The sequence below is a fragment of the Pelobates fuscus genome, chromosome 8, assembly GCF_036172605.1.
Source record: "Pelobates fuscus isolate aPelFus1 chromosome 8, aPelFus1.pri, whole genome shotgun sequence".
NCBI lineage: Eukaryota > Metazoa > Chordata > Amphibia > Anura > Pelobatidae > Pelobates > Pelobates fuscus.
In genome coordinates, this window is record NC_086324.1 from 62,387,304 (window position 1) to 62,414,445 (window position 27,142).

The 27,142-nt window shown below is 45.4% G+C and overlaps 1 protein-coding gene across 1 annotated transcript in view; it reads left to right on the forward strand.

Moving 5' to 3' along the window:
* LOC134571244 (uncharacterized) overlaps nucleotides 1-27,142 on the forward strand; it is a 155,330-nt gene that overhangs the window by 8,874 nt on the left and 119,314 nt on the right. The window contains exon 5 of the mRNA XM_063429418.1: nucleotides 12,668-12,770. Coding sequence (XP_063285488.1) covers nucleotides 12,668-12,770 — 103 coding nt within the window. The remainder of the gene's footprint in view (nucleotides 1-12,667; nucleotides 12,771-27,142) is intronic.

Below are 27,142 nucleotides of genomic sequence, written 5' to 3' on the forward strand. Positions count from 1 at the left end.
ACTCCCTCAGACACTCTGTGTTACTGCAGATACTCCCTCCAGACACCCTGTGTTACTGCAGATACTCCCTCCAGACACCCTGTGTTACTGCAGATACTCCCTCCAGACACTCTGTGTTACTGCAGATACTCCCTCCAGACAACCTGCATTACTGCAGATACTCCCTCCAGACACCCTGAGTTACTGCAGATACTCCCTCCAGACACTCTGTGTTACTGCAGAGACTCCCTCCAGACACCATGTGTTACTGCAGATACTCCTTCCAGACACCCTGATTACTGCAGATACTCCCTCCAGACACTCTGTGTTACTGCAGATACTCCCTCCAGACACCCTGTGTTACTGCAGATACTCCCTCCAGACATCCTGTGTTACTGCAGATACTCCCTCCAGACACTTTGTGTTACTGCAGATTCTCCCTCCAGACACTCTGTGTTACTGTAGATACTCCCTCCAGACACCCTCTGTTACTGCAGATACTCCCTCTAGACACCCTGTGTTACTGCAGATACTCCCTCTAGACACCCTGTGTTACTGCAGATACTCCCTCCAGACACCCTGTGTTACTGCAGATACTCCCTCCAGACACCCTGTGTTACTGCAGATACTCCCTCCAGACACTCTGTGTTACTGCAGATACTCCCTCCAGACACCCTGTGTTACCACAGATACTCCCTCCAGACACTCTGTGTTACTGCAGATACTCCCCCCAGACACTCTGTGTTACTGCAGATACTCCCTCCAGACACCCTGTGTTACTGCAGATACTCCCTCCAGACACTCTGTGTTACTGCAGATACTCCCTCCAGACAACCTGCATTACTGCAGATACTCCCTCCAGACACCCTGAGTTACTGCAGATACTCCCTCCAGACACTCTGTGTTACTGCAGAGACTCCCTCCAGACACCATGTGTTACTGCAGATACTCCTTCCAGACACCCTGATTACTGCAGATACTCCCTCCAGACACTCTGTGTTACTGCAGATACTCCCTCCAGACACACTGTGTTACTGCAGATACTCCCTCTAGACACCCTGTGTTACTACAGATACTCCCTCCAGACACCCTGTGTTACTGCAGATACTCCCACCAGACACTCTGTGTTACTGCAGATACTCCCTCCAGACACTCTGTGTTACTGCAGATACTCCCTCCAGACACTCTGTGTTACTGCAGATACTCCCTCCAGACACCCTGTGTTACTGCAGATACTCGCTCCAGACACCCTGTGTTACTGCAGATACTCCCTCTAGACACCCTGTGTTACTACAGATACTCCCTCCAGACACCCTGTGTTACTGCAGATACTCCCTCCAGACACTCTGTGTTACTGCAGATACTCCCTCCAGACACTCTGTGTTACTGCAGATACTCCCTCCAGACACTCTGTGTTACTGCAGATACTCCCCCCAGACACTCTGTGTTACTGCAGATACTCCCTCCAGACACCCTGTGTTACTACAGATACTCCCTCCAGACACCCTGTGTTACTACAGATACTCCCTCCAGACACCCTGTGTTACTGCAGATACTCCCTCCAGACACTCTGTGTTACTGCAGATACTCCCTCCAGACACTCTGTGTTACTGCAGATACTCGCTCCAGACACCCTGTGTTACTGCAGATACTCCCTCCAGACACCCTGTGTTACTGCAGATACTCCCTCAGACACTCTGTGTTACTGCATATACTCCCTCCAGACACCCTGTGTTACTGCAGATACTCCCTCCAGACACTTTGTGTTACTGCAGATACTCCCTCCAGACACTCTGTGTTACTGTAGATACTCCCTCCAGACACCCTGTGTTACTGAAGATGCTCCCTCCAGACACCCTGTGTTACTGCAGATACTCCCTCCAGACATCCTGTGTTACTGCAGATACTCCCTCCAGACACTTTGTGTTACTGCAGATACTCCCTCCAGACACTCTGTGTTACTGCAGATACTCCCTCCAGACACCCTATGTTACTGCAGATACTCCCTCCAGACACCCTGTGTTGCTGCAGATACTCCCTCCAGACACCCTGTGTTACTGCAGATACTCCCTCCAGACACCCTGTGTTACTGCAGATACTCCCTCCAGACATCCTGTGTTACTGCAGATACTCCCTCTAGACACTTTGTGTTACTGCAGATACTCCCTCCAGACACTCTGTGTTACTGTAGATACTCCCTCCAGACACCCTGTGTTACTGCAGATACTCCCTCTAGACACCCTATGTTACTGCAGATACTCCCTCCAGACACCCTGTGTTACTGCAGATACTCCCTCCAGACACCCTGTGTTACTGCAGATACTCCCTCCAGACACCCTGTGTTACTGCAGATACTCCCTCCAGACATCCTGTGTTACTGCAGATACTCCCTCTAGACACTTTGTGTTACTGCAGATACTCCCTCCAGACACTCTGTGTTACTGTAGATACTCCCTCCAGACACCCTGTGTTACTGCAGCTACTCCCTCTAGACACCCTGTGTTACTGCAGATACTCCCTCCAGACACCCTGTGTTACTGCAGATACTCCCTCCAGACACCCTGTGTTACTGCAGATACTCCCTCTAGACACCCTGTGTTACTGCAGATACTCCCTCCAGACACTCTGTGTTACTGCAGATACTCCCTCCAGACACTCTGTGTTACTGCAGATACTCCCTCCAGACACCCTGTGTTACTGCAGATACTCGCTCCAGACACCCTGTGTTACTGCAGATACTCCCTCAGACACTCTGTGTTACTGCAGATACTCCCTCCAGACACCCTGTGTTACTGCAGATACTCCCTCCAGACACCCTGCGTTACTGCAGATACTCCCTCCAGACACCCTGTGTTACTGCAGATACTCCCTCAGACACTCTGTGTTACTGCATATACTCCCTCCAGACACCCTGTGTTACTGCAGATACTCCCTCCAGACACTTTGTGTTACTGCAGATACTCCCTCCAGACACTCTGTGTTACTGTAGATACTCCCTCCAGACACCCTGTGTTACTGAAGATGCTCCCTCCAGACACCCTGTGTTACTGCAGATACTCCCTCAGACACTCTGTGTTACTGCAGATACTCCCTCAGACACTCTGTGTTACTGCAGATACTCCCTCCAGACACCCTGTGTTACTGCAGATACTCCCTCCAGACACCCTGCGTTACTGCAGATACTCCCTCCAGACACTCTGTGTTACTGCAGATACTCCCTCCAGACACACTGTGTTACTGCAGATACTCCCTCCAGACACCCTGTGTTACTGCAGATACTCCCTCCAGACACCCCGTGTTACTGCAGATACTCCCTCCAGACACCCCGTGTTACTGCAGATACTCCCTCCAGACACCCCGTGTTACTGCAGATACTCCCTCCAGACACCCTGTGTTACTGCAGATACTCCCTCCAGACACCCTGTGTTACTGCAGATACTCCCTCCAGACACTTTGTGTTACTGCAGATACTCCCTCCAGACACTCTGTGTTACTGTAGATACTCCCTCCAGACACCCTGTGTTACTGAAGATGCTCCCTCCAGACACCCTGTGTTACTGCAGATACTCCCTCCAGACATCCTGTGTTACTGCAGATACTCCCTCCAGACACTTTGTGTTACTGCAGATACTCCCTCCAGACACTCTGTGTTACTGCAGATACTCCCTCCAGACACCCTATGTTACTGCAGATACTCCCTCCAGACACCCTGTGTTGCTGCAGATACTCCCTCCAGACACCCTGTGTTACTGCAGATACTCCCTCCAGACACCCTGTGTTACTGCAGATACTCCCTCCAGACATCCTGTGTTACTGCAGATACTCCCTCTAGACACCCTGTGTTACTGCAGATACTCCCTCCAGACACCCTGTGTTACTGCAGATACTCCCTCCAGACACTCTGTGTTACTGCAGATACTCCCTCCAGACACCCTGTGTTACCGCAGATACTCCCTCCAGACACTCTGTGTTACAGCAGATACTCCCTCCAGACACTCTGTGTTACTGCAGATACTCCCTCCAGACACCCCGTGTTACTGCAGATACTCCCTCCAGACACTCTGTGTTACTGCAGATACTCCCTCCAGACACCCTATGTTACTGCAGATACTCCCTCCAGACACCCTGTGTTACTGCAGATACTCCCTCCAGACACCCTGTGTTACTGCAGATACTCCCTCCAGACACCCTGTGTTACTGCAGATACTCCCTCCAGAAACTCTGTATTACTACAGATACTCCCTCCAGACACTCTGTGTTACTGCAGATACTCCCTCCAGACACCTTGTGTTACTGCAGATACTCCCTCCAGACACTCTGTGTTACTGCAGATACTCCCTCTAGACACCCTGTGTTACTACAGATACTCCCTCCAGACACCCTGTGTTACTGCAGATACTCCCTCCAGACACTCTGTGTTACTGCAGACACTCCCTCCAGACACTCTGTGTTACTGCAGATACTCCCTCCAGACACTCTGTGTTACTGCAGATACTCCCTCCAGACACCCTGTGTTACTGCAGATACTCGCTCCAGACACCCTGTGTTACTGCAGATACTCCCTCCAGACACCCGGTGTTACTGCAGATACTCCCTCAGACACTCTGTGTTACTGCAGATACTCCCTCCAGACACCCTGCGTTACTGCAGATACTCCCTCCAGACACTCTGTGTTACTGCAGATACTCCCTCCAGACACCCCGTGTTACTGCAGATACTCCCTCCAGACACCCTGCGTTACTGCAGATACTCCCTCCAGACACCCTGTGTTACTGCAGATACTCCCTCCAGACACCCCGTGTTACTGCAGATACTCCCTCCAGACACCCTGTGTTACTGCAGATACTCCCTCCAGACACCCTGTGTTACTGCAGATACTCCCTCCAGACATCCTGTGTTACTGCAGATACTCCCTCCAGACACTTTGTTTTACTGCAGATACTCCCTCCAGACACTTTGTGTTACTGCATATACTCCCTCCAGACACCCTATGTTACTGCAGATACTCCCTCCAGACACCCTGTGTTACTGCAGATACTCCCTCCAGACACCCTGTGTTACTGCAGATACTCCCTCCAGACACCCTGTGTTACTGCAGATACTCCCTCCAGACATCCTGTGTTACTGCAGATACTCCCTCCAGACACTTTGTGTTACTGCAGATACTCCCTCCAGACACTCTGTGTTACTGTAGATACTCCCTCCAGACACCCTGTGTTACTGCAGATACTCTCTCTAGACACCCTGTGTTACTGCAGATACTCCCTCCAGACACCCTGTGTTACTGCAGATACTCCCTCCAGACACTCTGTGTTACTGCAGATACTCCCTCCAGACACCCTGTGTTACCACAGATACTCCCTCCAGACACCCTGTGTTACCACAGATACTCCCTCCAGACACTCTGTGTTACTGCAGATACTCCCTCCAGACACCCTGTGTTACTGCAGATACTCCCTCCAGACACTCTGTGTTACTGCAGATACTCTCTCCAGACACCCTGTGTTACTGCAGATACTCCCTCCAAACACCCTGTGTTACTGCAGATACTCCCTCAGACACTCTGTGTTACTGCAGATACTCCCTCCAGACACCCTGTGTTACTGCAGATACTCCCTCCAGACACCCTGTGTTACTGCAGATACTCCCTCCAGACACTATGTGTTACTGCAGATACTCCCTCCAGACAACCTGCATTACTGCAGATACTCCCTACAGACACTCTGTGTTACTGCAGGTACTCCCTCCAGACACCCTGCGTTACTGCAGATACTTCCTCCAGACACTCTGTGTTACTGCAGAGACTCCCTCCAGACATCCTGTGTTACTGCAGATACTCCTTCCAGACACCCTGATTACTGCAGATACTCCCTCCAGACACTCTGTATTACTGCAGATACTCCCTCCAGACACTCTGTTTTACTGCAGATACTCCCTCCAGACACCCTGTGTTACTGCAGATACTCCCTCCAAACACTCTGTGTTACTGCAGATACTCCCCCCAGACACCCTGTGTTACTGCAGATACTCCCCCCAGACACCCTGTGTTACTGCAGATACTCCCTCCAGACACCCTGTGTTACTGCAGATACTCCCTCCAGACACTCTGTGTTACTGCAGATACTCCCTCCAGACACCCTTTGTTACTGCAGATACTCCCCCCAGACACTCTGTATTACTGCAGATACTCCCTCCAGACACTCTGTGTTACTGCAGATACTCCCCCCAGACACTGACACAGAGCAGAATAGGGACTGTTCCCCCTACATAGGGTCACTTGGCAGATATGGATTGACACCTATCCTAAGGATCCCTGATACACACTGACACAGAGCAGAATAGGGACTGTTCCCCCTACATAGGGTCACTTGGCAGATATGGATTGACACCTGTCCTCAGAATCCCTGATACACACTGACACAGAGCAGAATAGGGACTGTTCCCCCTACATAGGGTTACTTGGCAGATATGGATTGACACCTGTCCTCAGGGACCCTGATACACACTGACACAGAGCAGAATAGGGACTGTTCCACCTACATAGGGTCACTTGGCAGATATGGATTGACACCTATCCTAAGGATCCCTGATACACACTGACACAGAGCAGAATAGGGACTGTTCCCCCTACATAGGGTCACTTGGCAGATATGGATTGACACCCATCCTAAGGATCCCTGATACACACTGACACAGAGCAGAATAGGGACTGTTCCCCCTACATAGGGTCACTTGGCAGATATGGATTGACACCTGTCCTCAGGGACCCTGATACACACTGGGGGGGGACCTACTGTCCTCCCCCAGCCCCCACCCCTGCGTGGTGGGTGGGGGCCATAAAAATAATAATGGGGGGATCTACTGTCCTCCCCCCGTCCCCCACCCCTGCGCGGTGGGTGGGGGCCATAAAAATAATGAGGGGGGACCTACTGTCCTCCCCCCCTGGCCCCCACCCCTGAGCGGTGGGTGGGGGCTGTGACAAGACCAATCTCGCCACATTGCATTGGAGGAGCCTGGGCGCTCACCTGCTGCCTTTGGATTATGGACCGGCAGCTAAAGGGTTCATTTTACTGTGCAGAAGGATTTATTTCTCCCTTTCCGCACAGCCGTTCGGTAGATTCTATCTACCGAACAAACAGCCATTTTTCAGCCTCCCCAGAGCCGTGGGAAGCCGGCCGGCGCCGTTAATTGGCCACCCAAAAGCTGGAGTGTGCCCTCCATTTACCTCCCTGAAGCTGCGGTTAACCGCAGTTTAATTGATTGTTACTGGGTGGCCGCGGTTACACTTAGCGGCCACTAGATGGCGGTTTTCTGGAGCTCCCTGGGCAGCCAGCGCTTTTCTGCCCAGCTTTCATGCACCAAACCCAGACACTTTTACATGCAGGCACCGCTGAACCTCCAGCCCCTGGTTCTAAGTCGTTTATATTTAACCGAATGCATGTAAATTCGGTAGTTTATTTTACGTAAATGTTGTAACCCAGATAGCACAGCCATGGAGCCAATTCGTGTAATTAAAGACTTTGGCTTTATGGCAATTAAACTGTATTCGTGAGGTCTGAGTGCCATTCACCTAATAATGTGCACTCAGACCTGAGCTATCTGGGGATATGTTACATGTCTGTGTTTTATGTATAAAATGTGTCTTTATGTATTTTAAAGTGATAGTCTGTCTTTGTGTCCCCACGTGTGTAATGGAGTTTTTCTTTTGTCCTGGGAGATAATTGAATTACTTCTCCAGGGCAGAGGGGAGGCAGCCAGGATGCATTGTGGGGATGTTTTACTGCTGGATGTCTGTAATTGGTACTTGTCTGTCTGTTGTTACAGTCTTCCATCTGGTCCCCTACGGGAGTGTCCACCAGGTGGGAGACCTGCATAAATACAGGGGCAGGTAGCCCTCAATAAACAGACCACTGCTTAACCCTCAACACGGAGCCTTGTCTCGTTCTTGGGGGGATTCACTGTATGCTGATAGGGACTGACTGCCAGGAGTGTAAGCCGCTTGGGAGCTTTTCCTGTTCGTCTGCTAGCAGCTATTCGTGAGGTTCCAGTTCAGGAGTTTGGAGTGCTACCTTATTCCCTTGTATGCAGTTCGGGAGTTTGGTGCATTCACTTATATCCAATTCGTGAGTTTTGGTGATTTAACAGTAGCTGTGCCTGTCTGTGAAAAGGGGATTATCGCCTAAACGATTTTAACCCCTTGTCTGCTGAAACGGTCTGTTACAGGGGCCCTAAAAAAACAATAAGGGGGGACCTACTGTCTCCCCCCAGCCCCCACCCCTGAGTGGTGGGTGGGGGCGCTAATTAAAAATCCCCCCCAATCAAAGGTGACTAGGGGTCCCCAAGCCCCTAGTCACCCACCCCCCGACTCCAAAAAAAGTTACCCCCTACCTACCCCCCTCACCCTAAAAAATAGTGAAGGGGAATAAAATAATTAACCTGTAAAGAAAAATTAAACTTACCATTTGACGTCTTCTTATTTCTAAAATCTTCTTTTTTCAGTCCCAAAAAAGGCCAAATAAAAAAGCCATAAGAACCGACGCAATTTAAAAAAATAAAATAAAACGAGCGCAAAAAAAAATTATACATCTTCACCCATGGAGGGCTCTGCGCAGACTGAGCTCTTCAGGGCGGGGGGAGGCTTATAAAGCCTTGACACGCCCTGCAATTAGGCTAAGAACACTCTTATTGGCTGGTTCCAAATTCCAAAGAACTTTCCCACGCTGTGTAAAATGACACAGAGCACTCTGATTGGTTATATTCCAAGCCCACCAATCACAGTGCTCTGTGTCATTTTACACAGCGTGGGAAAGTTCTTTGGAATTTTCCCACGCTGTGTAAAATGACACAGAGCACTCTGATTGGTTAGATTCCAAGCCCACCAATCAGAGTTCTCTGTCATTTTACACAGCGTGGGAAAATTCCAAAGAACTTTCCCACGCTGTGTAAAATGACACAGAGCACTGTGATTGGTGTGCTTGGAATCTAACCAATCAGAGTGCTCTGTGTCATTTTACACAGCGTGGGAAAGTTCTTTGGAATTTTCCCACGCTGTGTAAAATGACACAGAGCACTCTGATTGGTTAGATTCGAAGCCTACCAATCAGAGTTCTCTTTGTCATTTTACACAGCGTGGGAAAATTCCAAAGAACTTTCCCACGCTGTGTAAAATGACACAGAGCACTGTGATTGGTGGGCTTGGAATCTAACCAGAGTGCTCTGTGTCATTTTACACAGCGTGGGGAAGTTCTTTAAACCAGCCAATCAGAGTGTTCTTAGCCTAACTGCAAGGCGTGGCAAGGCTTTATAAGCCTTCCCCGCCCTGCAGAGCTCAGTCTGCGTGGAGCCCTCCATGGGTGAAGATGGATTTTTTTTTTTTGCGCTCGTTTTTTTTTTTTTTTTAAATTGCGTCGGTTCTTATGGCTTTTTATTTGGGCTTTTTTGGGGGCTGAAAAAAGAAGATTTTAGAAAAAAGAAGACGTCAAATTTTAAGTTTAATTTTTCTTTACAGGTTAGTTATTTTATTCCCCCTTCACTATTTTTTAGGGTGAGGAGGGTAGGTAAGGGGTAACTTTTTTGGGGGTGGTGGGGGGTGGTGGGAGACTAGGGGCTTGGGGACCCCTAGTCACCTTTGATTGGGGGGGTTATTTAGGGCCCCACCCACCACTCAGGGGTGAAGGCCAAGGGGGAGGACAGTAGGTCCCCCCTCATTATTTTTATGGCCCCCACCCACCGCGCAGGGGTGGGGGCTGGGGGGGAGGACAGTAGGTCCCCCCCCATTGTGCTTTATGGCCCCCACCCACCGTGCAGGGGTGGGGGCCGGGGGGAGGACAGTAGGTCCCCCCATCATTATTTTTATGGCCCCCACCCACCACACAGGGGTGGGGGCTGGGGGAGGACAGTAGGTACCCCCCAGTGTGTATCAGGGTCCCTGAAGACAGGTGTCAATCCATATCTGCCAAGTGACCCTATGTAGGGGAAACAGTCCCTATTCTGCTCTGTGTCAGTGTGTATCAGGGTCTCTGAGGACAGGTGTCAATCCATATCTGCCAAGTGACCCTATGTAGGGGGAACAGTCCCTATTCTGCTCTGTGTCAGTGTGTATCAGGGATCCTTAGGATAGGTGTCAATCCATATCTGCCAAGTGACCCTATGTAGGGGGAACAGTCCCTATTCTGCTCTGTGTCAGTGTGTATCAGGGATCCTTAGGATAGATGTCAATCCATGTCTGCCAAGTGACCCTATGTAGGGGGAACAGTCCCTATTCCGCTCTGTGTCAGTGTATATCAGGGTCCCTGAGGACAGGTGTCAATCCATATCTGCCAAGTGACCCTATGTAGGGGGAACAGTCAATATTCTGCTCTGTGTCAGTGTGTATCAGGGTCTCTGAGGACAGGTGTCAATCCATATCTGCCAAGTGACCCTATGTAGGGGGAACAGTCCCTATTCTGCTCTGTGTCAGTGTGTATCAGGGATCCTTAGGATAGGTATTAATCCATATCTGCCAAGTGACCCTATGTAGGGGGAACAGTCCCTATTCTGCTCTGTGTCAGTGTGTATCAGGGATCCTTAGGATAGGTGTCAATCCATATCTGCCAAGTGACCCTATGTAGGGGGAACAGTCCCTATTCTGCTCTGTGTCAGTGTGTATCAGGGTATCTGAGGACAGGTGTCAATCCATATGTCAAGGTGTCAATATGTCATATGTCAGGTGTCAATCCATATCCATTGTGATTTAGGAATGTTAGGTGATTTATGCCCTTTATGGATTAAAACCAGACTCTGCATCAACTGTGTAATTTTCCATGGGAGTTTTGCCATGGATCCCCCTCCGGCATGCCACAGTCAAGGTGTTAGTCCCCTTGAAACAACTTTTCCATCACTATTGTGGCCAGAAAGAGTCCCTGTGGGTTTTAAATTTCGCCTGCCCATTGAAGTCTATGGCGGTTCGCCCAGTTCGCCCGGTTTGCGAACGTTTGCGGAAGTTCGCGTCCGCCGTTCGCGAACTGAAAATTTTGTGTTCGCGACATCACTAGTCCCCTCTGATATTTTACAGGCTCCATCCACATGGGATGGAACTCTTTCTAGCCAACGGGCAAAAAGCAAGTGAATGATAATTTGCAAATGTACGTTCTACCGGATGCATTCTGTCACAATTTAATTTAAAAATGGTGCTTCACAAATATTCTGGATTCTATATTTTTCATTGGGTTTGGATGAGAAAAGTACTCATTTTAAAAAAGACATTAAATGCATCTGGCTGATTGGTGCATATTCAATTGAGATGATCAAATACTAACAAAAATTTGCTTTCGTAAATATGAGCTTTGTCATTCCGGTTGGAATTCAACCGTTTTCACGATTTTTTTTCTAAACGTGAATAACCCTGTTTGTCAAAGTTAATAATACTTAACAAAAGCAGAGTTTGGCAGTCAGGCTTTGACAATTCCCAGCAGCTGTTTCTAGCATATGCCAAGGTTCTACAGAGGGATTTCTTTGGATCCTTTAAGGTGATATGACTGCAGGCAGATGTAGTGCCAGGGGTTGAAGATAGACAACACAAGAAAGATTAGAAAAGAGCTTCACATAAGTATAACTCCACTCAGCTTCTTCCCCCGACTGCTGCATGCCAAGTGTGTATGCCACCTTTGGGGGATCCTTGCAAAACATGAGAGACCACCAAACGTAAGAGAGTAGTTTTAACTGGTTAAAGGGACACTATAGTCACCCAGACCACTTCAGCTCAATGAAGTGGTCTGGGTGCAATGTCCCTCAGGTTTTAACCCTTCACATGTAAACATAGCAGTTTCAGGGTTAATCCAATCTTCCTGACAGCCACTAGAGGCGCTTCTGTGACGCTGGATGTGAAATGGAGAAATGCTTTCCTATGGACTGTTGCTGCGCATGCGCATTCCGCTCCACTTGGGAGGTGACGTCGGCGGGGGAGGAGAGGTCACCAGCACCGAGGGAGCCCAGCGCTCGATTAAGGTAAGTAGCTGAAGGGGTTTTAATCCCTTCAGCCCAGAAGGAGGGGGACCCTGAGGGTGAGGGTCCCCCAAGGATTATATAGTGTCAGGAAAACGAGTTTGTTTTCCTGACACTATAGTGATCCTTTAATTTAAATAGCTACATTGGCAACGTTTCTTTTTAAGTTCCTTTTGCAAACAAATTGCATCTCAAAGTTTAGTGAAAACATCACAAATTAAACAAATAAAAGTATACTAGTACAGAGTACTATTAATATTATCCACCATAAAAAAGCACTGCCCATATAAAATTATTTTTTTGCCATTCTCTGTAACATGCAAAAAAAACACTCAAGAATTTAATCCACACAAATTAGCGTGTGCACTTTCAAGTCTCTATCTTTCCATTTTACAAATGTCAAAATATAATTTTCCGCAACAGCACAAATAAATAAAGGTCTACCAGCACTTACACACCACGCTTAAAAGGATCTTTCAGAGCTTCCCGGTATGGAATGTAAAGGGGAGGACAGTTTTACACATCATGCGACCTTGCAAAAAGTAAAAAAAAATCTCCCGTAAAAAAGTGTATTCGTTTCAAGCTGCAGGTAGTTAACACATACATATAGGAATTTTGTGAAAATGGATTGTTATAAATAGAAAATTTTATTTATCGCACCAGCACCTTCCTTGAATGTTCAATTGTGCTCAATTGTGCTTGATAGTTTTGCTGACATCCAAAAGGCGAGAATGGCCTTCTCTGCATATGAACATCTTGATCAGAGGGGAATAAAAGAAGAGACGGACATAGTTCTGAAAGCTATGAAGGTAGGAGATGCAAGCCTCGCTGACGTATACATATATATCTCAATAATTAATACCTGGATAAAAGAATACAATGCACACAGTAAATGTGACATTTAAAAAAAATACATTTCAAATATCAGATTTGTTTGAGAGAATGGGGAAGGGAGGTAGGTATTTTAAACATATAGGGTTGGATTCTCTTAGCAGAGTAACAAATTACTTTGCATGCTGAATAACAAATTCTCCTGTGAAGTCTATGGAACGATTACTATTCAGTAAGTAGAGTAAGGTCTTAATCCAGTTCATAATGCAGTACAAAGAAAGAGTAAACGTAATAGTTTTATGGGTGTTCTGAGATAATACAATATAGATAACAGAGAGAGCAAAGAGGGAATAATGGAGAATAGAAACGGGAAACAGGAGATGTGAGTATGCCCTGAAGGTTACAATTTAAAGAGACACTCCAGACCAATAAAGCACTTTACCTTCCTGAAAAGCTTTGTGTGTGAAGAGCCTATCCTCTTTTTTTTTTTCATTTGCAAAAAGTGCAGATCCTAATAGAAATGTAACTTTTATAATGTAGCAGAATGGACATTTGCAAGCTACCTTTTATCCCATATATTGGCTGTCCATATCTTCTCCCTGTTTATTCGTGTATTTTGGCCCAGTTGTTTTGTGTGGTTCATCTTTGGCCGAAAGGGAGATGTCATACGAACGGAATCCATTCGTCTCCTGAACAAGGACCACCTGTACCCCATTAGAACGTTAACACCAACCACTTAAGTGCGAAACCACAAGGGAAACAATTAATAAGGTGCCATCTTGTCTCCTGAACGAGGGTAGCGGTACTTGGTCATCGAGTGCCTGGAACTATTTTCGGCTTGGCACTCGCGTGAACATTGGTAAACTGTCGACCACTGCCCACCTACACAAACGGCGTTCGGGAGATAAAAAGTACCGAACAGGGGAGCATTCATATCGTGAAAGAGATTCCCTTGTATGGTTTTTGCACAGAAACCCCGCGAACAGAGACCGGCCAGGGCACCTATTCTCATGGAACTATTTTGGGCTACCACCTCGTGTCTTCCACACAATGCCATTTCCGTTCTACCAAAGCGATCTGAGTGATTCTTGGATATGTTGGACACTCAGATCATGGCTATCAGAGAATGTACTTTTTATGGGGTTCCTATGTATGGTTGGGGGACTTTTGGGGTCCGGGATATTTTGGGGATTTTTTGTACCTGAGAGATAATTAAATTGGAGGATTTTACTCAGGCAATTATCTCTCAGGCACAAGGGATCCTCTGATTGAAACCCTTGCATTTTCCTTGCATGGGAGATGGCATAAAAGCTATGTGAATGTGTGAATAAAGTTCAGTTATACCCCGAGAGCTGAGTGTCGTCCAGTTGCTGGGAATGAGGTGGGAGATTCCTGGATTATTCTACTGTGTCTGACTGTTCCATTGGAGTGTTTTACTTGTTTCTGAGTATATTTTGGAGTACCCAGCGGAGAAGAGTCCCTGCTAGGACTAGGGCTTTGCTACATACAAACTAATCAGGTTACACCCCCCTAGGTTTCAAGCAGGCAACAGGTAATGTAACTTCCTGGTTTGGTTTGCTCAGTGGAGCTAAAGTCAGGAGGCAACAATTACTCGGAGCTTTTGCCTTGCAAAAGATTTAAATGGCTTGCTGCATTTGGAAGTCTGTGATTGGACATAGAGTCTGGGTGGGGCTAGAAGGGTAGGGGTTGCGAAGGCTGCAGACAAGAAGACTGCAGGTTTTACAAACTGCTTTTATGTATACCCGCAATGAAAACATGCATAATTAAATGCATGCAAGTTTACATTTAAGGTATTTCTATTAAATAGTATTTTTTATTTATTTTGTATATGGTCAGTTAAGTATTCCTTTAACAGAGGAGATGTGCAGATTCCCTGTAAATGGAAGTTCCATTGGCTTTTCATACATACCAGATGTCAGAGAACATTTTCATAGAATCATAGAGGAAGGTTGTCTTTATTTCCGTAGTGTTGCGATAACATGTCATTGTGTTTCTAAGAGGCAGTCCCATCCAAAATGCATGTTAGGCAACCTGAGAAGTAAGATAAAATAGGTTCAAATTCTATTATCCTGTTAAATGTGCTTTAGGCCAGGGTAGGCAACTTTCAGCACTCCAGATGTTGTGGACTACATCTCCCATTATGCTTTGCCAGCATTAAGACTGTAAGAGCATTCTGGGAAATGTTGCCCACAACATCTGGAGTGCCGAAGGTTGCCTACCCCTGGTTTACGCAAAATGTAAACATTGCTGTTTCTCAGCAATGGCAATGTTTTACATTGCCAAAGGAAAAGGACATCATCTATGCACCAAAACCACTATGCTAAGATGTAGTGATTTTGGTCTTTAGTGTCCCTTTAAGTGTACATGTACTCAACTAGTAAAGGAAACAAATAGATTTCTTCTTTAAATCTTGACATGATTGAGGTAGGCATAGCTGCATTTGACTTTTTGGGGAATGTAATTTTACAGGTAAAGGGTTAACATTTCATTGATTTCTTGGCCTCTCACCCCCTCCCTTGCTGTTTGACTGTCTCCTTATATCTGCAACGGTGTCTGAAACACCTGTCACGTAGTTTAACAGCAATCCACGATCTCTTTCTAATATGTCAAACAAACCCAAGAACAATTACCGTGTTTCTACATTTGTTGTCTTTCTCACACAGAAGGCAGCACTCTGAGCACAGCAGGACTGCAGCTTTTCTTTACCGCTTTCTTTAGAGTAATAAAATATTCATTTTTGAGACATCAAGGGCACCCCGAGAGCAGGGTACCTTGAAGATCCCCATGTAAATTTTGCTTGCTGTTCTTTCAGATGTAATGGGTTTCTAGAGTCTGTGAAGTTCACCTTTCTTAAAAAAATAAAAATAAATAAATAACGACTCCATTAGGCTCTTGTACTAACTGCTAAGGGATTCTGTATAGATGTGTTTAGAATAATTGCTTTTAGATCTTATGGAACCTTTTAGCGTATGAAAAAAGTGTACTAGTTCTCTATAATTCCATTTTGCCAATAGTGGGTTTGTCATACATTTCCTGAAGACGATTCCTTTTCATTGTTATTTATCATTGAAGAGTTGCAATAGGGGTCGTAAAGTTTTCGTTTTGCGTAGACTGAAGATTATACAATGCAATGATGCAATGATGCAATGCAGGCTGAGAGGTTGTTCTGCTCTATTTAGAAAAGTACAAACATTTTATCCACATTTGTCCAAAAACTCCTCAACTCCCCTGCGATAGTTGTTAAATAGAGCTATAAAAACAAATAAAATAGTAGGTTATGGCAACCTGAATTAAACTGTAAGTAGTCTAAACAGTACTTTGCTAATTTTAAATCAGTGCTAATTAAAGACGTGGAAACTCTAGGGAGATGTCGGCTATGGATGTCACCCGAACAGCCTGGCATTAATCAATAAAACATATTGTTGGGTCCTATTAATAGTTTTTAAGATAATATTAATAATAGATTTCTAACCTGTCTAACAGGTTGTGCACACTCTTGTGCGTATCGCTCTTTGTATACTCGCACTCTAGGCTGGGGAGGGGAGGCTGTGTGCATGAACAGAGGGAGGGGGAAATAAAAAAAACTCAGCAATATAGGGAGCTGGGGATAGTAGGAATCATTTAAATAAAGGATGGATGGAGGCAATGGAGACCAAGGCTTCCCCTCGCAGGTGCGTTCCCAGCTGACAACATCTATTGCCAACGCACAGTTAGCTAATTCCTAAGTCAAATGTGCCAGGGGTGAAAATACTTTGAAATGTGCAGCATTTTATACAGATTCCTACCACCATGACCTCTTCTGAAAAGGAGTAACCTTTTAATATTGTTAATGGCTCATCGGTATCTGTTAACGAGTCAATAATTACCAAATAACAGATTTCAATGTACCCATTTATGTCCTAATATGTTTCTGCCAAAGAATAAGCATTTTTCGGCTGAGTTCTGCTTTAGTTTGGTTATCTGGTAAAGCCAATGCTGCTGGCATTTTTATCAGTCAGATGTGTGAGGCATTCCTAATTCGACTCAAACTCTTTTCATTTGAAAATCCTGTGTAAGTATAATTTAGTAGTGAGGTGCAATCCTCAATTTGACACTCAGATAATGAATCTCACTCTTGCCAAATTCCATCAAAAATAAATGGTTAACTGGCCAATAAAATCAGCCCTTCGATTTAACTCTGTTCGGAAGTGATGTATTGTAAAATTGGCTGTTAAAAGATTTTACTACCTTGTGCTGAAGCAGAAATTATAATTTGTTCTTCTTTGGGTTGTAAAAATACCAGTACCTGATGGAAATTAATGAGACTATTAAAACCAATGGGGTCAATTTCAAGTATATACTATTTTCAGCCCATCTCAAAAGTGTTTTTCACATGACAACAATTCTCATTTATAAAAATTGCCAGCATATTGGGGACATAATTTTTCAACCATAGATTCCCAGTAAAATACACCTGCCTACTATCATCATGGTCCACATGTTTTCATGGTTCTAAGCAATTCCAAGGTGAGCTCCCTTGCAAGCAGCGTTATTAATTAAAGAGATACTCAAGGCACTATAACCACTGCAGCACATTAAGGTGTCAGGAGTCCCAATGCCATCTGCTGATAATTTGTCAACCTATTTAGAAAGTTTTGACACTTACATTTCTATATTGAACAAGGCAATCTGAGTGGGTCTGTTAAAGTAAAAGTACATTCCTTTTCTTGATCAGGCACGTAAGGTTTAGACAGTATTCATTTCTGAGAGTCTAGAGCTAGTACATGCTGTTTAGACTTGGTATTAGTTGGTATGAATTTCTATTTTTGCCCAACACAGCAAGAGAAGTGTCAAACCATTCCTAAATGGTTTGACTGATTAGCAAAGGATGGTGACCTGGAATTAAATCACAATGAAGTGCTTATGGTGCCTAAAGTGTCAATTTAAAGGGAAAATTCTGTGGAATATACAGCATTTTTTAGGCTAAATCTGCAAATCTCGTTTTCATTTTTAATTCCTGACAATTTACAGCTCAGTTAATATGTTTGAGATGATCTGTTAATATGGCCGTTACTTGTAAGTTGAATAACAAAATAGAAGGAAAGTCGAGGCACTCCAAGGTACAAATCAGGCAATTTTATTGAACCCACTCCATCGCAACGTTTTGACCTACACGGTCTTTGTCAAGCTTAACAAAGACCGTGTAGGTCGAAACGTTGCGATGGAGTGGGTTCAATAAAATTGCCTGATTTGTACCTTGGAGTGCCTCGACTTTCCTTCTATTTTGTTATTCAGCATTTTGGTCTCTGGTACTGAGACTGTCTGAGTTGCACCCAGCTACATACTGCTTAAAGGGATAGAGTGCAGTTCCACACCCTACCATAGTTACTTGTAAGTTGGTGACGCTCTCTCAGCATGGCACAATGTCATATCTCTTGAATTCAGTAAAAAAAAAAAAAAAAAAACAAGCCTTGTGAAAATTATATATTTCGGGGTTAATTCCTAAAACTGTAAATTCAGCGAATGTTTGCAACTCACCACATTGCATGGTTTAATAAACATAAACCATAACTCTGCTTTGTCAAAATGACCTCGTAGAATGAAATTAGATTGCAAAAAACCTCTGTGAAGTGGAATATTTCTAATGGATATGCATTGCCAAACTGTCTTTTCAAGTGCTAACAAAGAAACAAAGAATTCAAACAGTATAAGTAAAAAGACTTCAAAGTGGATGATGACATTTCTCCCGAGGAAAGCTCCCAGTCTTCAGCACGAATAATCCATCATGGGAGCATTGTCTGAGGGAGTGAATCCATTAAAGCCCCCCCCTACTTCATATATGATAAAATCCACATCAAGGGGTACATCAGGACATTTTTACCCCATCCCCTTGGCTCTTGTACTGATCTGACATCAGAAAACTCTATGACCATATCTAGAAAGGACCTTATCTAGAAAGGAATTTTGTTGATCTATGTCTTTCTAGTAACAATTCATACAGTTTAAAGTCATCAGTAAGAAATACTGTATATATGTTTATTGGAAAGAGCATTCTTATCTATCTATCCATCTATCTATACAAATGCATAGATCCAAAACCACACATGAATTGACACTAGTTGCTTAGCTAGCATTCTAAGCCAATTGACCCCATGTTTATTTCAAGAAATCTTCATAAACTAATCTGAAAGACAATGGCGGGCAGGCTTATCTTCATGCACTATGTTTTAATCCAGTAATTTGTACAAAAACATTTGACTTATTTTCTTTTGTGTAAGGATGAATATACACATGGATTCACACTTCAAATTATTTAAAAAAAAAAACACTTTTTAGTATGTTTACATTGCAGGACTAGGTGTCACGGTTGCCATTACCCTCACACCCAGGATAAAGGATACCCACAAAGCGAAGGTCCAAAAAGCCATATTACCAGGCCTTAGTGGCCAGATTTAACATTTTACAAGAGAGAATCAAAGTAAGGAATAGCCAAGGTCAGGGAAACAGATGCACAAAAAAAAGCCAGGTCAGGATAATAGAAAATACAAAAGTCAATATACAAGCTGGGTCAGGATAACAGAAATACACAGGTCGCAGAAGAGTCGCAGAAGTACTAAAACGTGTTACTAACAGAAACCACGATAGAGGTCGAAACGTTGCTGTTCTTTTTTTGTTTCATTAAAACTGCCTGCGGCTTTAACACTTTGAGTGCATGGGGAATTTATGTTTTGCCTTGTCGTTGTGGGATTGCTGGTCCTGCTCCGGAGCAACAGCTGGCTGCTGGGATTGAGTGCAACTCCTACCATCATTTTTGCAATTAACTTATAAAGAGGCAAAATTATATTTTGATCATGTGAATCAATACCCATTTGTATATACGAAAGTACCTTACTAGCTTTTGCAATTGCAGACTGGCATTACATATTGTTGCCTAGTTTTTCATCTATAATTGTTCACAAGTCCTTTTCTTTTAATGGTATCCTTAAATTAACCCCATTTAATGTAAAAGTGACTTGTGGGTTTCTTATTCCAAAATGCATGACTTCACAATTATATGTATTGAATGTCAACTGTCAGTTGCCTGCCCAGTCCCTTAATTTATCCAAATCACTCTGTAGTGAAGTTATATCATATTCAGACTGTATTTTCTTGTCTAGTATACGGTGACATTCCAATATTCACTTCAAGATCATTTATAAAACGATTAAAGAGAATTGGACCCAGAACACGACCCTGAGGCACTCCGCTTACCACTTTTGTCCAAATTGAGATTTTCCATGTGCAACTATTCTCTGCATTCTGTCTTCAAGCCAATGTTCTATCCAAGAATGCAATATTTTATCTAATCCAACTGATATCAGTTTTACTAGTAACCTTTTGTTTGTATCAAATGGCATTGCATAGTAGGTTACATCTACTGGATCACCCTGATCTATATTTCTAATATTGTCTTCATAGAATATAATTAAGTTAGTTTGGAATTACCTGTCTTACATAAAACCATTTTGATTCCAGCTAATGCTATTATTGTTTGAAATAAATTCTTAAATATTATCCTTTAATAGCCTTTCAAATACATTTCCAACCATAGATGTTAAGATCACAGGACTGTAGTTTCCAGATTGATCTTTTTAACTCTTTATTATTATTATTATTTTTTTAAATATGGGCACCACATCTGATTTTCTCCAATCCTCTGGTTCAATTCCTAAAAGAAAAGAATTCTGAAAAACTAAAAATAGTGGTATGGATATTTGTACACTAAGTTCCCTAAGCACACGTGGGTGAATACCATCTGGCCCTTGGGCTTTGTTTATATTAGCTTTATTAAAAAACTTTCTGAAGCATTATAGTCTGTGTTAACCAATCACCTGTTTGCTGTAAGGCTATCATAACACGGATTTGCAAATCTACACCTATAGATTCTTATTCCCTTTAGAGTGAATTATTTAGAATTGCTGCCTTATCTTGATTCTCCTTGATTAACTCACCCATCTCATTTTCCAATGGACAAACTTTTTCATTCTTAACCTTTTTGGCATTAACGTAACTAAAACACTTTTTTTGATTGGAGTTTGCTCTCTTTGCCATGAGCTTTTTATTATCTAGTTTAGCCCACCTAATCGCCCTTTTGTAAGCCCTCTTGGCCTGCATATATTTGTTAAAGGATGCAAATGACCCCTCTGATTTAACAGTTTTGAATGCCTGTTTCCTATCTGTTATTATTTGACTGACACATCTACTAAGTCACATTGGTTTTAATTTGCTTCTTTTATACTTGTCTCCCAGTGGTATATTGAGAAGCATACTTTTTAGAATTCATTTAAAGACCTTCCATTTATCCTCTGTCCATAATTCATGCGAGCCAATTAGATGTAACAATGCCCTCATCCTATTGAGTATAGCCTTTTTAAAATGATGCATTTTTTTATGTATAAGTTACAATAATAGAGTCAAACTGAGAAATCTTAAAACAAGACAATTACATGTTTATAATCTCCCTTATAACCACAGATAGTCCAGCATTTATTAGAAGTGCTCTAGTCCATAGGGATCAATTTAGACGGCGTGGTGTAAAAGCTCATTTTGGTCTGCTGCTACAGATTAAGATGAATATCCAATCTTCAGGCTCAATGTCACGTCTGACAAGATCTTATTCCCAAACAATTAAAAAAAAAATTCTCTCTCTCTCTCTCTCTCTCTCTCTATATATATATATATATACATATATATATATATATATATATATATATATATATATATATTATTTGTAATTTTTATTTTATTTTATTTTTTATGAAAGTCAGGTTAGTTAATGCCACAGAGTGTATATCAGATTGTGGTAAAAAAAACTACATACCTGTAAGATATGGAAAGTATTGCTAGTCCTAACAGTGACTATAGTCATCAACATGTCATAAGTAACTGATATGATAATCTTTTACATCTTGCAGTGTCGTAGTTAGCCAAATAACCTCTTTTATTCTTCAGAATATGTGTAGGTAAACCTGGATTTTATAACAAGACACAGAGGCTCATATTGCATCCCATTCTTTACTGTCCACCAATAACAGCAAAGAATACAAACAGAATGAAAAAATAATGAACACACATTAACATAGGCCCCTCCCTGCTCAGGTCCCAGTATAATAGGCAGCACTTCCCTTCCATTTCCCTCTTTCTTTGCTGCTCCGACACAAAGATAAGTACATGTCACTTTTGTCATGTTATTTCCTATTGACATTTGTTTGCTATTGTTTAATACTATTATTCATTATTAATATTTATTATTTTTCTGGTATTGTACTATATAGCTTCATTTTATTTTATTTATTTTATTTTATTTATTTTATTTAGAATTAGAATTCCTTGTTGCATACTTTGTATTTGCTTACTGTTTCCAGGGTCCAGACCTCCCCTGTTATGTTTTGTTGCTTACTGCCTCCGTTTCCCACTTATTCCTTCTACTCTCATATTCCCTGAAACCCTCAGCGCCATTTTGCTCACGTTTTTCCCTGGTTTTCGGCTGTATGCGCATACGAATTAAGCCCATTCAGCTGATTCATAGCGCACACATACCGCTCACCATTCGGCAGAAAGGGCCATTAGCCTGTTTGCCACATTCGCTTAATTTTCGCTAACAGCTCGTTCGCCTGCTTTACATTTTTTCCTATACTTACCTATTGTATCGACGAATTTGTCTCTTTTACCTGCCGAACGTTCGGTTTCTTCTATCATTACCGAACTTCGCATTTTTTTCTGCGAATCTCGCGAGATTACCGGCAGCCATTTTCTGACTTCCTGTCTTCTTCCCTACCCTCTGTCAGAGTGTGACACTGGTCTGGGCCCTGGTGAGATCGTTTTTTTGCTTGTTACTACCTGTTTGGGTGACTAACTCATACTATTCCTGCTAGCTTATTGGGATTAATTTTCTGTTATCATTACCAACCTAATTGTATTTTTATCATGCCTAAGCCCAGACTAACTTCTGGTTCCCCTCCCTCTGTGGAGTCTGATACCCCACTCAGTAGGGGTGAAGCCCCTGTCACCTCGGGCAATTCACCGGCTCTCTCAGACAGAACTACCCACTCTGATGGGCCGCAGTTCTTAGCGCTACAGCGCTCGGTGACAGACGCCATTATGGCAGCCATGGGGTCCATGTCATCTACCCTCTCCCATACCATTTCTCAGGCCCTCCTGCCACATCCTTCGGAAGAGCACTATCCGGGCTCCACAACGCCTCTGTCGCGTCCTCCTGTGGACCCACAGGGAGAAAAACCCAAGAAGGCTACCCATAAGTCTAAACATCCCTCTGCCTCCAGAAACACCATGACTGGCGTACCTACAGTCGCCCCAGAAAGCGTGTCACACCCACGCAAAAGAGCCTTTCCGCGCAAGGCAGAACGGGCGCGGCTATGGAAATGTGCCAGAGCACAAGTTGAGAGCGACTCCGACCCAGAAATCGGGGCAAGTGAGGAGGCTAAGATTGAGTCGGACAGCGACTCTCATGTGGATGCCACTGATACAGGTTTTGACCGCCTTTCCTCTGCTCAGGCAGAGACGTCTGGAGGCGAGCCAGGGACTAGGCACTCCGCGACTGCGGGGTCCACCCTCGTGGATCCATCAGGTGTTCTACTCTTCGACCCGGATGACTTACACCATCCGAGATCGGCAGAGTGGCTCCTGGCCGACCACGTTGCCACGTATCTAGAGAATTGGGTACGATGCCCACTTAGCAAAGCCGCCTGCAACAAATTGAGGGCAGAGTGTCCAAGGCCTGTGGTGCCTAATAAAGTTTGCGACACTCCTGAGGTAGACCCCAAGATGACTTACGAAAATAGGCTGGAACCCCCGTAAGGGGCTTGAATCTGCCTTAAAATCCTGCCTGGATAAACACCTGGATATATTCGGCCCATTGGCAAAATTATTTGACTTGGCGGAAGACGCCAGAGCGGAGAACCGCATGGTTGACCCTGAAGACCTACGTGGTTGGGTCCAGAGAGCAATCTGTATTGCTGGGAGCGTTAACACCTCCCTCTCGATTGAACGGCGTAAAGCCATCTTATTTAAGATAGAATCAAAACTGGCAAATCTCACCCTCACAGAAGCCGGTAAGGACGCCCAAGGTCTTCTCTTCGGCAGCTCCTTTATCAAAGATTTAGGGCGTTTTGTTGGGGCATTTACTGCCCTGGATAAGGCCCAAGCCTCCATGAGGCGAGTTTTCAATGGACGGGTCTCCACCAGGGCCGGCAGATCCAGGAGCCGTCTGTCCGGCCATAATTATTTCCAATCCCGTGGCACGGGAAGAGGCTCCTTTCAACAGCGTACACAGTACCAGGAGACTAACACCCGTCCCTCCTTCTTCCTGTCACGCGGACGCCCGTGGCGTTCCAAAGGCTTCCGCGGCCACTCCAGTTCCAGACGACTCTAAGGTGAGTTACCTCATACAACATATTTCTTCTCCTGTTTGTGTAGGGGGCAGACTCCAACATTTTTTCCCAGCCTGGTCACAAATAACATCAGACTCCTGGGTGCTGGCCACTATTCGGGGTTTCCACATAGAACTAATAGAACACCTTATACACATTCCCCCCCCTCGACCGATCTGCTTTTCACTCCAGGATCGCAGACGGATCGACGAGGAACTCTCCACCCTTCTTACCAAGGGGGCTATAGAACGGGTGCCTCTCAACCCCGCAGGGGTCATAAGCAACATTTTCCTGGTGGAAAAGAAAGGCGGTCAATTGAGACCCATCATAAATCTGCGCCCCCTCAATGCCTTAGTCCAGTACCGTCATTTCAAGATGGAAGGTATTCACCTGTTACGAGATCTTCTCCTTCACGGAGACTGGCTAGTGAAGCTAGATCTCAAGGACGCATACCTGACGGTACCAATTGAGTTGAGTTCCCGAGACCTCCTACGCTTTCACTGGCGACACAAGACTTGACGGTTTACCTGCCTACCCTTCGGCCTCTCCTCGGCACCATGGTGCTTCACGAAGCTACTACATCCTGTGATGGCCTGGTTACGCAGTCGGGGAGTTCGTCTAATTGTATACCTAGACGACATCCTCCTCATGGCTCAAGAAGATCGCTCCACTCTCCTTACCCACCTGCGACTGGCCATAAGCCTTCTTTCCCGCTTGGGTTTCGTAATCAACTTGGAAAAGTCGTGCCTAACCCCCACCAGTCGCATGGAATTCCTAGGATTCCTCGTGGACTCGGGAGATTCGACTCTGAGCCTGTCAAGGTCCAAGATCCGTTCCATCCGCAAAGAGCTACGCAGAGCCCTCAATCGGCCCCGGCTCACCTTGCGACAGCTTGCACGGCTAATGGGCCTACTGGCCTCACCGATACAGGCGGTATTACCGGGCCCGCTCCACTACCGAGCACTGCAACACCTGAAGATTGCGCACCTGAGAGCCGGTGCATCCTACGCAGACCTGGTGTCACTGGACACCGAAACGAAGGACGAACTGCAATGGTGGATTATCAACCTGTCCGCATGGAAAGGCAAAGCGATCTTTGGCTACCTACCAGAGTTCACGATCGACTCAGATGCAAGCCTCCACGGCTGGGGGGCCCATTGCGAAGGAATTTCAACGGGTGGCCGTTGGTCGGCAGCCGAGTCCCGGCTACACATCAATGCGCTGGAACTCCTAGCGGGTTCCTTCGCCATCCGTAGCTTCGCATCCGTCTCCGCATGGACAATGTCTCAGCGGTGAGGTATGTCAACCACCTGGGAGGTACGCAGTCAGCAGTGTTGGCCACCTTGACTTTTGGGAATTTTGCCTAGAATGGAACCTGATGGTCCACGCGGAATACTTACCTGGTCTGCACAACGTTCAAGCGGACTGGGGGTCACGTTATCTTTCAGACACCAGCGACTGGAAATTGGACACGGAGGTGTTCTCCAGTTTATCGTCTCTCTAGGGTCCCTTCACTATCGACCTCTTTGCTTCCCGGCTCAACACCCAACTGTCGCGCTTCTTCAGCTGGAGGCCAGACCCGATGGCGGAGGCGGTAGACGCCTTCCTGCAAGAATGGAGCGGAGGCCCCCTATATGCTTTCCCCCCATTTTCCAGGATCCCGTGCTCACTCCTGCAGACCCGCAGACACCGGGCAGAGTTGGTCATGGTGACCCCCTTCTGGGAGACGCAGTCATGGTTCCCCCAAATACTCGAGATGACGATGGACTATACCTGACTACTGCCGTCGTTCCACAAATTGCTGCTGCATCCGATGGGACGATGTCACCCGCTCCGGTTGGATGGCTCCCTTCCACACCTGGCGTGGTGGATCTCAGGGGTCACTGGGAGATCCAAGGAGTTTTGGACACGACTAGACGACTGTTGGCAGAAGCATGGGCTCCCGGAACTAGACGGGCATATGGGTCAGCTTGGCGAGCTTGGGCTGGCTGGTTGGCTAGGGACGCGGATCCCGTTTCGGACCCTGTAACCGTGATCTTGCAATTTCTGACTTCCCTCTTTGAGGCGGGTAAGGCTTACAGGACTATCAACCTCTACCGGTCGGCCATCTCTGAGATTCATCAGGGCTTTGACGGATGCCCGGCGGGACAACACCACTTAGTGTGCCGACTCCTCAGGGGCTCTCGATTCTCCAGACCACCCAGGCCTCGTTACTCCACGACCTGGGATGTTTCCGTTGTGTTGTCCTTCATCTCATCCTGGCCCGCTAACTCAGCACTCTCCCTGAAACAACTATCTGCCAAGTTGGTTTGCCTGCTCTGCCTTGTATCATGCAAGAGAGTCTCGGACGTCAGAGCCCTGGACTTCAATGCCAGGTCATACACCCCGGACGGGGTAACGTTCAACATCAGTCGACGGACGAAGACCTCTATCAAATCGGTATCCTACCCGAGTTTCCCTACCTCTCCAGCATTGTGTCCAGTGGCTTGCCTACGCGAATATGAAAATCGCACCAAACTTCACCGTTCCGCTATATCCCCACAGCTATTCTTATCCTTTCGTCCTCCTTTCCGCCCGGTCTCTAGCACCACATTATCACGCTGGGTGAAATGGTTATTGGCCCAGGCGGGCATTGATACTGCGGTCTTTGGCGCCCATTCGGTCAGGGGAGCCTCGGCCTCAACGATGATGACTGCAGGTGCACGTCTGGAGGACCTTATGAAAACAGCCGATTGGTCTAGGGAGTCTACTTTCCGGTAATTTTACTTTCGCCCGGCCCCACATACATTCGCTGCAGTAATGGACCAGCTTTAAACTTGCAATATGAGCCTCCGTGTCTTGTTATAAAATTGCATGATTTTGCTATTACATGACGAAAAGTCATGATTTTATTAAAGACACGGAGGTGAGTATTGTCCCAC